We start from the raw sequence: 13,301 nt of genomic DNA on the forward strand, positions 1-13,301 counted from the left end.
GGGCTCCAACAAGGGAAAATAACCGAGTGAGGAACAATGAAATAAATAAACTACAAGAGACGTAATAACAATAAAAATAAAATATTTCAAGATGATTTGTAACATCAAATGAAATCTATCACATATATGGACATTTGGTGCGATTACTACTCTCAATATAAGAAAAGATACTCACTTGTGGCTCAATTATGTTCGCATTTAAAACCTATGCATTAGTCATTTAACGTACTATCTATCAATAAACCTCATGTATCGTTATGCAAGTAAAAACTAATTACTTTACTTGCAATCAAAAGTAAGACTTGTGTATTTTGATCTTGAATGTTGACATTAGTAGCAGAACAATAATGAATTTTTAATTCTTTCCAAGAAACGAAATACAGTGAACCCTCGTTTATCGCGGTAGATAGGTTCCAGACGCGGGCGCGATAGGTGAAAATCCGCGAAGTAGTGACAGCATATTTACCTATTTATTTAACATGTATATTCGGACTTTTAAAACCTTCCCTTGTACGTAGTACTGTTAACAAACCACCCTTTAATGTACAGAACACTTAATGCATGTACTACAGCACCCTAAACTAAAACAGGCACAAATATTAAAGGCGATTTTATATCATGTGTTTCCTAAACACCTAAAAAGCACGATAAAAAATGGCAACCAATGTTTTGTTTACGTTCATCTCTGATCATAATGAAGAAACAAACTCATTTAGTGTACACATATATGTACGTATGGTTAGTTTTTGCATCGATTATATTGATTATACAGTACTGTATGTTGATTTTTTTATTACCAATGTTTTAGTTTACGTATTTTTCTTAGGACTTCCAAATGAAATCTTTTTCTTTATGACGCCGCCTGAAACGACGGCGTGTACGCTCAGTAAACAACCACGCTCAGAACAAACAAGGCATTTAACACGCATGATGATAGTGATAAATAATGATACAGTACATACAGTATTTACAGTAAAAGCATTTACAAAATATGTTACCTTACAAATATAAATTATACAGTACTTGTACGTAGCAAAGCAGGAAAACAATTTGAGAGAGAGAGAGAGAGAGAGAGAGAGAGAGAGAGAGAGAGAGAGAGAGAGAGAGAGAGAGAGAGAGAGATTGTTTTACGTACGTAAATGTAAATTTTAAACAAAAAAAATATGATAGGTTACAACATGTAGACTTTTAAAACCTTCCCTTTAACTTAATGCATACAGTACGTACATTACTAAACTATAAAACAGGTTAAAGTAAAAAATAAAGATTGTTACTGTACTCACCACGAAAGAAGTTCAAGAAAAACTTGAATGACGATGGCGATGAATTTGCTGCACAGTAGAAATGATGATGATGAAGCTGATGATGTGTTCTACTGTGCAGTCAATGATAGTATTTTACGTCTCTTCAGACGGAGGTGTCTTTTCCTGGGACACCTCTTCAACTTCTTCAATTTCTTCCGAAGGCGTACTAGCAGGAGGAACTGGCTCTTTTTTGCGAGGCTGAAAAAACATTGTGATCGGAAGTTGTTGCCGCTGCTTCTTTTTTCGATCCAAGAGCATCCTGTAGGGAGTCGTGATGTCATCAACCTTGTTGCAGAATTGCATCGAGCGAACCATATCCTCGTCCCACTCTTGCAACATTTCTTTCGCCTCCTTCATATGGTTGCAGAACTTGGCGAGCCGTTCTAATGTTAAGCCCGTTTCTTCGACATTTTCTTGGGTCTCTTCCTGGGTACCCTCACTCTCTTCCTCACTTGCCGATTTCGTCAGGTCTTCGAGGTCTGCGTCAGTTAGGGGCTGGGAATGGCAGTCCAACAACTCGTCGACGTCTTCAGTCGTCATGTCGCCAAACCCGTCACCCCCAATTATGGCAGCCAACTGCACAGATTTCCGTATTGCAGAGTGTTGGATTTCCGACGGAGTAAATCCCTTGTCGTCGTAAACAATATCGGGCCACAGCTTCTTCCAGCTTGCATTTACGGTTGCAGGTTTCATCTCTTGAAGTGCCTTTTGAATATTCTGCAGGCACGTGGCTATGGTGTACTGCCGCCAGTACGCCTTCAAGTTGAAGTCTTCATCCTCGTCATCTTGGGCAGCATCCACACACGCAACGAGGTCCGCCAAGGTATTCTTCGTGTAGAGGGCCTTGAACGCCCTGATAACCCCCTGGTCCATTGGTTGAATTAATGACGTGGTGTTGGGTGGCAGGAACTCAACCTGAACGCCCTCACGCGACAGGTCAGTTGCGTGTCCACCAGCGTTATCCATAAGGAGAAGGATCTTGAATGGCAAGCCCTTCTCTAAGAGATATTCATGGACTTGCGGGATGAAACACTGGTGGAACCAGTTGGAGGTCAGCATCTTCGTAATCCATGCTTTTTGATTATGCATCCAGTACACGGGAAGGAGATTCTTATTTTTGTTTTTCAAAGCGCGAGGATTTTTCGACTTATAAATAAGCCCCGGATTTAACAAAAATCCAGCAGCATTGCCACACATCACGAGGGTAACGCGATCCTTGAATGCCTTAAAGCCAGAGGCTTTGGCTTCCTCTTTGAACAGGAAAGTTCGCGACGGCATTCTCTTCCAAAACAAGCCGGTTTCATCCATATTAAAGACTTGTTCCGGCTTGTATCCACCTTCAGCGATAATGTTCTTGAAAGTCTGGTTCACGTAAGTTTCAGCAGCGGCAGTGTCAGCGGAAGCAGACTCCCCATGCAGGGAAACGCTTTTCAGGGCGAAGCGTTTCTGAAACTTCGCGAACCATCCTTTGCTTGCGGAAAAACGTTTCTGAGGCTGGGAATCAGTGGATGTCCCTGGTTGAGGATCATCTGCATCATCATCATCTTCAGCATGGTTGCCGTCGTCCTCTTTAGGTTCCTTTGCAGCAAAATTCTCATACAAGCTCAAAGCCTTTGTTTGGATGGTGTTCGTATCCAACGCTATGTTCTTCTTCCGGCAGTCGGCAATCCACACAGCTAAAGCACCTTCCATGCGTACGATCGTTTTATTACGCGTTGTAACGACTCGCTTCGCTGATCTGCTAAAGGTGATTGCAGCAGTCTTTCTAATGTTCGCCTCGTCCTTCTTGATGTAGCGAACGGTGGATTCGTTGATGCCAAAATGGCGGCCGGTGGCCGCGTAACTTCTACCATCTTTTAACATGTCGAGAAGCGTAACCTTCTCAGCTATCGTCATCATTCTTCGGTGGCGTTTAGGCTCACTACCAGCCTTACTAGAAGCAGAACGCTTGGGAGCCATTGTAACAGAAAGTTCAACAAAAAGTTCAACTTAAAACAGTCGCACACAGCACAGATTAAACTTCACAAAGTTAAGAACGTCTACTCAGCAATACGCGGAAAGAGAAAGTGAACGATGCAGCCCCGCGAGAACTTTGATGCTGCGGGTAGAAGATGCGGGCAAAACACCAATCACAGGCTAGATAACAAAACTTGAGTTTTGATTCGTCATCTATCAGCGCTTGAACCAATCACAACCCGTCTTAGTACTATGGCGCGTTGGTTACTCATAGAAGATGCCCCCGCGCATACTGAACGTACGTAGATTAAGTACAATACAGTACCGTAATAATAATAAATAATGATAATAATACTGTACAGTAATAATAATAATAATAATGATTAATAATAATAACAATAATAATTTTATTAACAACAACAACAATAATAATAATAATAACAATAATAATAAAAATTTACGTACGTACGCTATTTTACGCCTCTCTCTCTCTCTCTCTCTCTCTCTCTCTCTCTCTCTCTCTCTCTCTTTCTCTCTCTCTCTCTCGTACGCTTACAGTACTTATTCGAAATGTGATTTTTGCAACAAAGAATATTATTGGATGCAGTACTGTACTACGTACGTATACATACAAAAGATTCATGGAAAAGAAGCACATCCATTACAGTACACACCATTCTAATATGGTATGACTGCATCTGATTTGCGTTTCATGTTCGATTTAATTTTACTACGTACTGAATTATCGTATGATCACATTCTCTTTTCGTGTTTTATTTCTTTCTGTGCTGAATTATATATCATATGTAATGCAATGAACAATCAGTAAGAGCAGATATTACTAATTACAGTATTAATGGAATTACAGGTAACAAAATATCGTATTTGGTTATCTTCAGATTTCGCGGTATTTTCGAATTTTCCGGAAAATCCGCGATATGTATATATATATGGGTTATGGGAAAACCCCGCGAAGTGGTGAATCCGCGATTGTCGAACCGCGAAGTAGCGAGGGTTCACTGTACTCCCTCGCCACTTCCAGCTTTTGCTATTCTTATCCCTTGGGGTGTCATTCCTATGCTAAAATTGTAGAAAAATAATAATCGTGTTACCCACACGTACGTAAATCTTTAATCTTTATGGTAAATTGCACAAAACTTAGAGCTACATGAAATACTACAGTTTCATTTTAAGGGCTTTTAACTTTAAGAAAAATATCGTTTCTTCTAGAACTAGACTTTTCAAATCCATTTTCTCAAAAAACTACCAGTTGTTGGGACTTGAACAAAGCCCAGTATGTGGATCAAAGTTGACTAATCATAAATTTTCTGTGGTTAACCTAACCTAAATTAAGCTGTTCTGTAATTTACATCAATGATTCCACGGTTAACCTAACCTAACCTAACCTACATTAAGCTGTCCAGTAATATAATGTACATCAATTTAAAACGATGATGGATACCCTTTTCTTCTTCCACAGCAATTCTGTTTCTGAATGTTTCAAGGAATCCTTCAACACTATTTTACAAATCATAATCATCTTTTCATTTGAACATATTTTGTGGCTCATGGTACATCTACCCTTCTCCAAGTATCTAATCTCCCTAATGACATTTTTCATCTAATACTGTCTTACATTTTCTTATGTTCTAACCATTAATGTATAAATAGCTATAAACTTTAGTAATAGCACTTGCTCCATTTTTAAATTCCAAAAGAATTTACTTTAAGAGTTTTATGGCAAATTTATTGGCATCAACATCCAAATCCTATCGATGCAAACTGCTTCCAAGACAACCTTCTTCCCTTTATGTTTGTACAAATCAACAAATTTCCCTATAAATGAGGAATATATTAAAATGCCGATGCCTTTTTTACCAATATTGGAGAAATTGCATTACATTCATAGCTAAATTTGTCGCTGAAAAGTTTGCATGTTGCATAGATTGCAGAATCTCACTTTATGGGGAGTCTTTCTTTTGTCCCTCTGTATAACCTAAAATTTACATCAAAACTCTTGTTTTATAATTTCTTCACTGGAATATCAAGCAGTTTTGAAGTCAATTCTTTTACCAATGAACTATTTAAAAACAATAACTTCCAAATTATAACCCTATGACTTTTCATAGTCCTCATGTAGCCTGTCTTACCATTTCAACAGATATCAAGTGAATACTATTAACCCTTTTATCCCCAGGCTATTTGGAAATTTCCAACCCTTAACCCCCAGGGGTTATTTTATTTCAAGCACATTTTGCAGTAATTTTTTTTAAATTGCTCTAACAGCCTTATTTTTGTCATAGAGAGGTCAGGTTGGTCTCATTCTCTTGGAAAATTCCTGAAGTTTCTCAAAATATGATAAAAAAATATGCAAAAAAAAATTTTAATAGCAGTTTTTTGCAAGGACGTACCGGTACATCCTTGGGGGTAAATGGATGACTTTTGTGAAACGTACCAGTACGTCCTTTGGGGGTAAAAGGGTTAAGGGTATATATGTCAGAATTTTTTATATTTTCTTTCTCAGCTTAACCATTTCACCCCAGAGCTCTATAGTTCCTTCTACATTATGTTTCCAGAGTTCTACATCTTCCTACAATTAAAAAATGCATCTACCAACACCAAAACAACAAACTAATTTTTATAATAATTTTTCCTTCAGAGAACCGAGACTTGAAAATGTGCCTTCTGCTCTCAGTTAAATAAATAAGGACTAATATATAAGCTTGATTTTTAACATAAGAATAGGGGTCAAGATGTCTTCTACCAATATTAGAGAAATTACATTACAAATATGGCTAAGTCTGTCTCTGAATAGTTGGCACGTTACATAGATTGCAGATTATTACTTTATACATTATGTAGTCCTCTTCTTTTGTCCCTCTGTATAACCTAAATTTTGCATCAAAATTCCGTTTTTTAACTAAATCACTGGAGGATCAAACAATTTTGAAGTCCATTTTTTTACAATTGAACTATTTGACAATAATAATAACTCCCAAATTATAATTCCATATCTTTTCATAGTCCCACGTAGCATAAGTCTTCACCTTTGAATCGATATACAGTATAAGGACTGATAAATGACTTTGATTTTTAACAGATAAGAATAGGAGTCAAGTGGCAGCTCATGGACGAACTAAACAACGAAGTGGTATGCATTATCTTCCCTGCTGAGCTCACAGATGATTAAGATTGGAATTCTATCAAAGAAAGAAACATCTCTATCGGATTACACCTTAGTTAAAACAACCTAGTATAGAACTACGATGGATAGCAATATTTCATATTTTTCACCATCATTTACTTACTAGAATGTGATAAATTTTGATACTTTTTTTAAACTAAACATAGCACTACAATGAAATTCTTGATTCTGTCTTTTGTAAAATAAAATTTAAAAGAATGTTGCACTTTTCATAAGCCTAATTCAATCTAACTGCATACCAATTGAATTCTAACATGTAACTTCTACTCTGGGTTATACTATTACTTTCTTCAAATGGATATGATTGTATGAAGATATGACAAAACTAATCACTCACTTTGTATAATGGGAAAAAAAATATATGCTAATAAACACACTATTATTATTATTATTATTATTATTACTGGCTAAGCTACAACCCAAGTTGGAAAAGGAGGATGCTATAAGCCCAAGTGCTCCAACAGGGAAAAATACCCCAGTGGGGAAAGGTAATAAATAAACGATATGAAAAGTAACAAAACATTGAAATAAAATATTCTAAGAACAGTAAAAATATTAAAACAATAAAATATTTTAAGAATAGTAACAACACTAACACAGATCTTTCATATATAAACTATAAAAAGAGACATGTCAGCCTGCTCAATATAAAAACATTTGCTGCAAATTGCAATATTTGAAGTTCTACCTATTCAACTATCCAATTAGGAAAATCATTCCACAACTTGGTCATAGCTTGAATAAAACTTCTAGTGTAAGGACAGTGAGACAAGCGTCACCAAGATCAACTGATACTTTATTCGAATGTGCACGGAAGTATATTACAAGGTGCGGACGGAAAGGTAGGATGAAGCTGGCGCCAACTCAGATTGAAGTGCCCGCCAAAATATATGTGTTTTCTTACACTTACAAATATATGAATTATGGGTTAACAGAAAAATGTTATGAAATGATACATATATCAAAATGTAGCTCTGGTAGAGTGGAATATATATACATGGGAAACCACAGTGTGGCGAGAAGAGAATTCAATAAATAAGTCGTTTGTCGATTTTCTGGACGACGAAGGGATCGGTGTCCTTACAAGTACTCCCCCCCCCCCAAGACATCGGGCGGCGTAGAGGGCTGATGATCAATCTTCGTATCTTTTCGGGCGTCGGAGGATTCCTCTTGTTTTTGAACGAAGGGGCGCGCTGGCGGTCGGTGTAAGGATCTCTTCCTCTTGTCGTCGTTTGATGATTTTTCTTTCGTTGGGCGGCTTGTTTTGAGGCGGAACTCTGGATCTGCCAGGTCCAGCGGAGGCGGTGTCGCTTCCTTCGAGAAACGCTGGTTTCACGCGGTCTATTGAGACCCAGTCCTCTTGGCCATGGACGTCGAGAAGGAAGGCTTTCGTTGTCTTTTTAATTACCCGGTAGGGACCTCGGTAAGGTCTAGTCAGTGGTTGTCGATGAGCGTCGACGTGGACGAAAACGTACCTGCAGTCATCCAGGCTTTTTGGCTTGAAGTGCTTGGTTCTGTCCTGGTAAGTTTTGAGACACGGCCTAAACTTCCTGGCGATGTCCCTTAGGTGATCCAGCTGCGTGTCGTCGGTTGATGAGGGAAAGAATTCGCCGGGAACTGCGAGCGCTTCCCCGTAAACCTTTTCGGCGGGCGAAGGTTCGCCGTCTGTGCGAGGGGCGGTGCGAAGGCCGAGGAGTACCCAAGGAAGTCGTGATTTCCAGTCCCCGTCGGTGCAGCTCGCCATCAGGGACGCCTTGAGGGCGCAGTGAGTTCTTTCGACCATGCCGTTTGCCGTGGTGCTGTGGAGCGTCGTCCCCATCAGGTTCGCCAAAGCGAGCCATATTTCTGAGAGGAAAGCGGGGCCTCTGTCAGTCGTGATGTCGTCAGGAACGCCAAACCTGCTCACCCAGCTTGACAGGAGGGCTTCGGCGCATGCTTGAGTCGTAGCTTCGGTCATCGGCGATGCCTCCAACCACCTCGTGGAGCGATCGATGATCGTAAGTAGGTGGCGAGCGGATCCAGAAGGGGGCAATGGTCCCACGACGTCGATGTGTATATGGCCGAAACGTCTTTTTGGCTGGGGAAAATCGCCTACCCCCGATTCGGTGTGACGGCTGACCTTGCTTGATTGGCAGTTGATGCATGACTTCGCCCAGTCCCGGGCATCCTTTTTTATCCCTGGCCAGACAAACTTTTCAGACAGAAGGCGAGCGGTGGTGCGTCCTGAGGGGTGTGAAAGTCCATGGATGATATCGAATATTTTTCTTCTGCAGTTGGCTGGTACCCAGGGACGTGGGCGGCTCGTGCTGGTGTCGCAAAGAATAGTTACTCCTGCTGGTCCGAGGGAAATCGCACTTATCTTGAGCGCGGATGGCCCCGTCAGGTGATCCTGTGCTTCTCGGTCGGTGCGTTGTTCGGTTGCGAGATTGGCGTAGTCGATTCCCAGGTGGATCGCGTCAATTTCAATCCTTGAAAGGGCGTCCGCGACTGGGTTTTTCTTTCCTGGAACGTAACGTATGGTGCACCCGAATTCGGCGACTGATGCGAGATGACGTTGTTGTCGGGAGGACCATGCGTCCGTCGATTTCGTAAAGGCGTGTACGAGGGGTTGATGGTCCGTCGCGATTGTGAAGGGGGTACCCTCCAAGATGTGCCTGAAGTGGCGAACGGCGAGGTAGACGGCGAGGAGTTCCCTATCGAAGGTGCTGTATCTTGTTTCGGCGGGTTTCAATTTCTTGCTGAAGAATGCCAGCGGTCGAGGAGAACCATTGACGAGTTGCTCAAGCACAGCCCCACAGGCGACGTTGCTGGCGTCGGTCGTTAGTCGCAGGGGCGCGTTGTCGTCGAAATGAGCCAGGGTGGTGGCATTCGCAAGGGCATCCTTCGTCCGAGCGAATGCCTGTTGCTGGGCCAAACCCCACTCGAGTTTTTTTGCTTTTCCTTTCAGGACGTCGTCAAGGGGTGACAGGGTTTGTGCGATGTTGGGGATGAAGCGCCTGTAGTAATTGACCATGAAGCGCCTGTAGTAATTGACCATTCCCAAGAACTCCTGAAGTTGGCGGATGGTCGTAGGCATTGGGAACTTCCTGATGGCGTCGACCTTGGTTGTCATGGGTTTTAGCGCGAGGATACGCGGTGACCAAGGAAATCCACTCCCTCCGCACAGAACGTGCATTTGTCGAAGCGTACGACTAGGCCGTTCTCCTGTAGGCGCTTGAGGACGGTGCGGACGTGTCCCCGGTGTTCCTCCTTGGTTTTCGAGAATATCAGGATGTCGTCGACGTAGCAGACGCAGAAAGGTAGGTCACCCAGAATGCTATCCATTAGTCGTTGGAAGGTCGCCCCGGCGTTGCGTAGACCGAAGGTTGAGTATGCGAAGGTGTAGGATCCGAACGGCGTTACAATGGCAGTTTTCGGGATATCTTCCGGGAATACGGGGACCTGGAAATAAGACTTGAGGAGGTCCATCTTGGTAAAAATCTTTGCGCCGTGCAACTCGTTCGTTAGGTCCTGCATGTTGGGCAGCGGGTAATGATCGGGCGTTGTGATGAGGTTGAGGCGCCTGTAGTCGCCGCAATGTCTCCAGGACCCGTCCGGCTTTTTAACCATGTGCAGGGGTGATGCCCAGGGGCTCGATGCTTTCTTACAGACACCCATGCGTTCCATGTCCTCGAAGGCGCGTTTGGCATCCTTCAGTTTCTGAGGCGGGAGGCGGCGGAATTTGGCGTGAGTGGGAGGTCCTGTCGTTGTGATGTGGTGGTAGATACCATGCTTGGACGGGGAACCTGGCGAGTGTCAAAGCTCGGGCTTGAAAACCTCGGGAAACTCCCGTAGGAGGTCGGCGTAGGGGTGCGTCGTTACGCCGGATACGGACATTGTTGCAGGGCCGTGTTCTAGGGCGCGGGACTGGCAGGTTCCCGTGTCGATGAGACGTCTGTTAGCGACATCGACGAGGAGTCCATGGTGGGCGAGGAAATCCGCACCGAGGAGGGGGCGATTGACGTCGGCGATAGCGAAGGGCCAAGAATACGAACGGCCCATGATAGATATCTTGAGGGTCTTGATCCCATAGCACCGTATGGGAGATCCGTTGGCGGCGATGAGTGAGGGAGCGTTTTTGTCGGGACCACGGTCTAGGTCGGACTTCGAAGGAAGGAACGTTGACTGCATTGCGCCGGTGTCCACCATGAGTCAACGGTTGGAAATGGTATCGAGGATGCAGAAACCAATCTTGTTTTGGTTAACTGCGGCTACGATGGTGGCAGGTGGATGCTTCTGGCGTCATCTTCTAGGGAAACTGCATAGTGCTCTACATTTCTTGGCGTCACCGCCGAACTGTTGGTGGTAGAAGCGCCATGCCGGGTTAGGCCTAGGGTTCGGTCGCGTCGGTTGCGGCGGTTTCTTTCTTGATAGAATGTTGATCTCGTCGTCCTCAAGGGCCATTGCCGAGGAGTCTATGGAAGAGCAGCTGCTGAAGGAGGAGAACGGAGGCGGTGTTGACGATGATGCTCCAAGGCGAGATGCTTTGGAGGCCTCGTGGAGCTTCTGAGCTTTCGACAGGAGTTCGTTCATCGGGAGCGTGTCGGCGTCTGTCAATTGGGCCCGTACGTCCTGTGGTAGGCGTCAAAGAAAGATTTCGCGAGATAAGCTAATCTCACGTCGTCGGCCGTTGCTGTCTGTTTCGGGGAGCATAAGCAGGCTGGTTAGCTCGTCCCACGCCTCGACAGGAGAGGTGTCACCCATGGGCTTGCCGGCGAGGTCCAGTACTTTCTGTGCCCTTGCTGAGACAGAGAGGGAGTAGATACCGATGAGTTTCCTTCTCAGGTCGTCGTATGAAACTTAGCCGGCCTGGGCGTCGAGCCATGGGGAAATCTTGTCGAATACCTCTTCAGGTATGGAGGTGAGAACGATGTCAGCCTTGGCGCAGGAGTCGCTGAGTCTAGCGACGCGGAAGAGTACGTCCGCTCTCAGGAACCAGGAAGCGGTGTTGTGTTGAGAAAAGGGCGGCAGTTTGACTTTGGGCGTGGAGGCGAGGCCGTTGGGTGCGATGGGCGTGTCGCTTCCTGCATCATGGCCAGACGACGAGTCGGCGAAGAGGTGAGAAGTTGATATGTCGGTTAAGCTCATCCTACTGCCTTACGTTCACCGAAGTTTGGGAGAACCAAAGGCAGGCTCGTGCCTAAGGTAACGGAGTATGTAAAAGGTAGCACGGCCGTAATAAGTCCGTTAATGGCAAAGCCAAAACCGCTGATTCTATTTTCAACTCCGGGGTCACCAGTTGTAAGGACAGTGAGACAAGCGTCACCAAGATCAACGGAAGTATATTACAAGGTGCGGACGGAAAGGTAGGATGAAGCTGGCGCCAACTCAGATTGATGGCCCGCCAAAATATATGTGTTTTCTTACACTTACAAATATATGAATTATGGGTTAACAGAAACATGTTATGAAATGATACATATATCAAAATGTAGCTCTGGTAGAGCGGAATATATATACATGGGAAACCACAGTGTGGCGAGAAGAGAATTCAAATAAATAAGTCGTTTGTCGATTTTCTGGACGACGAAGGGATCGGTGTCCTTACACTAGAATAATGGGCAGTATTGAGCCTCATGATGGAGAAGGCCTGACTATTAGAATTAACTGCATACCTAGTATTACGAACAGGGCGGTACTGTCTAGGAAGTTCAAGAAATGACGGAGAAACAAGATGGATAGTGTGAAATGTTGAAATAAAGTTTAATAACTTCACTTTTAAACCTACCTGAAATTCATGTTATTCATTCTTCAAGCGAAAAGCTTAGCCAGAATAAAAAATAAAAATTAAATTGTTACAATGACATATGTAAAAAATTTTGTTCTCACTGGAAAGACATGGTATGGAGTACAACGCCTGTGTAAACAATGCTTTCACCCAGCTGTCCCTATCTTATTCTTCTGATATGAAAGTAGTGTAGGAAAATCAAAACCACTAAGAGTGAGGAGGTAAGTATTGAAATACGTATAGCAATTCATTCTAGATTGTGAATTAAGTTTATTTCAATAAAACTTAAATAATAACAGATGCTTAATTTAGGCACCTTAAGTCTGAATTAAATGTAAATCTGTGAGATTTACACATCTCCTCAAGGCAGAAAAACTTATACACTACATTTGTACACTCTTCCTTTGATCCTCCTCAGGCAGTATTGTTCCTCATTAGAAGATTTGCAGTTAGGTTAGGCTTGGTATATACTCCAAGTTTTACCTTCAGGTACAGGGTTTTTGGGGCGACACCTAGACTGAAAATTTCTCACAAGGTCCAGGTCTAATTTTTGTAGACCAATCCAAAGCTAATGTGGTGGTAGATGATTTGGTTTTTGTCGTCATGGGCTGTTGAATTTCTTTCTTATGGCCTCTTCTATTGCCGTGAAGTGATAAGTACTTTTGTGAGCCGACGATTTCAAACCAACCGCGTACCTTAGCTCCTGGTTTGCTTTGCGCTGCTTCCCTCTTTGCACAGCGCAACACCTCATTTCTCATTGACTCGGCCTCACTCTCGCATTGTCTCTCCTCATGTATGTATATACAGTACAGTACTAGTGTTCAATGATTTGATAAAGTTCATGTTTAATATTACGCTACCACACGCGCCAAACAGTCGACGGCTCAAGAGTTGCATCATGTTTCAGACGTGTTACTGTGTACAACTTAGTACGTAAACGGTTAGTGACGCTGTACTGTTACTTTTTCTTTTAATTCTTATTGTGGTACGATAACCTTTTGATTGTTATTGTGGTGGGATAAATACAGTATTCTTACGAATACTTGTATTAACAGTACACTACAGTACT

General features: G+C 43.0%; 1 protein-coding gene across 1 annotated transcript in view; it reads left to right on the top strand.

The window, feature by feature from the left end:
* The window catches only part of LOC137643718 (NPC intracellular cholesterol transporter 2-like), a 12,151-nt gene extending 5,529 nt beyond the window's left edge, over positions 1-6,622 (top strand). Inside the window, exon 4 of the mRNA XM_068376419.1 lies at positions 6,361-6,622. Coding sequence (XP_068232520.1) covers positions 6,361-6,450 — 90 coding nt within the window. The 3' untranslated portion in view covers positions 6,451-6,622. The remainder of the gene's footprint in view (positions 1-6,360) is intronic.
* The last annotated feature ends 6,679 nt before the right edge of the window (positions 6,623-13,301 follow it).

Source organism: Palaemon carinicauda, chromosome 7, assembly GCF_036898095.1.
Source record: "Palaemon carinicauda isolate YSFRI2023 chromosome 7, ASM3689809v2, whole genome shotgun sequence".
In the NCBI taxonomy this organism is placed as follows: domain Eukaryota; kingdom Metazoa; phylum Arthropoda; class Malacostraca; order Decapoda; family Palaemonidae; genus Palaemon; species Palaemon carinicauda.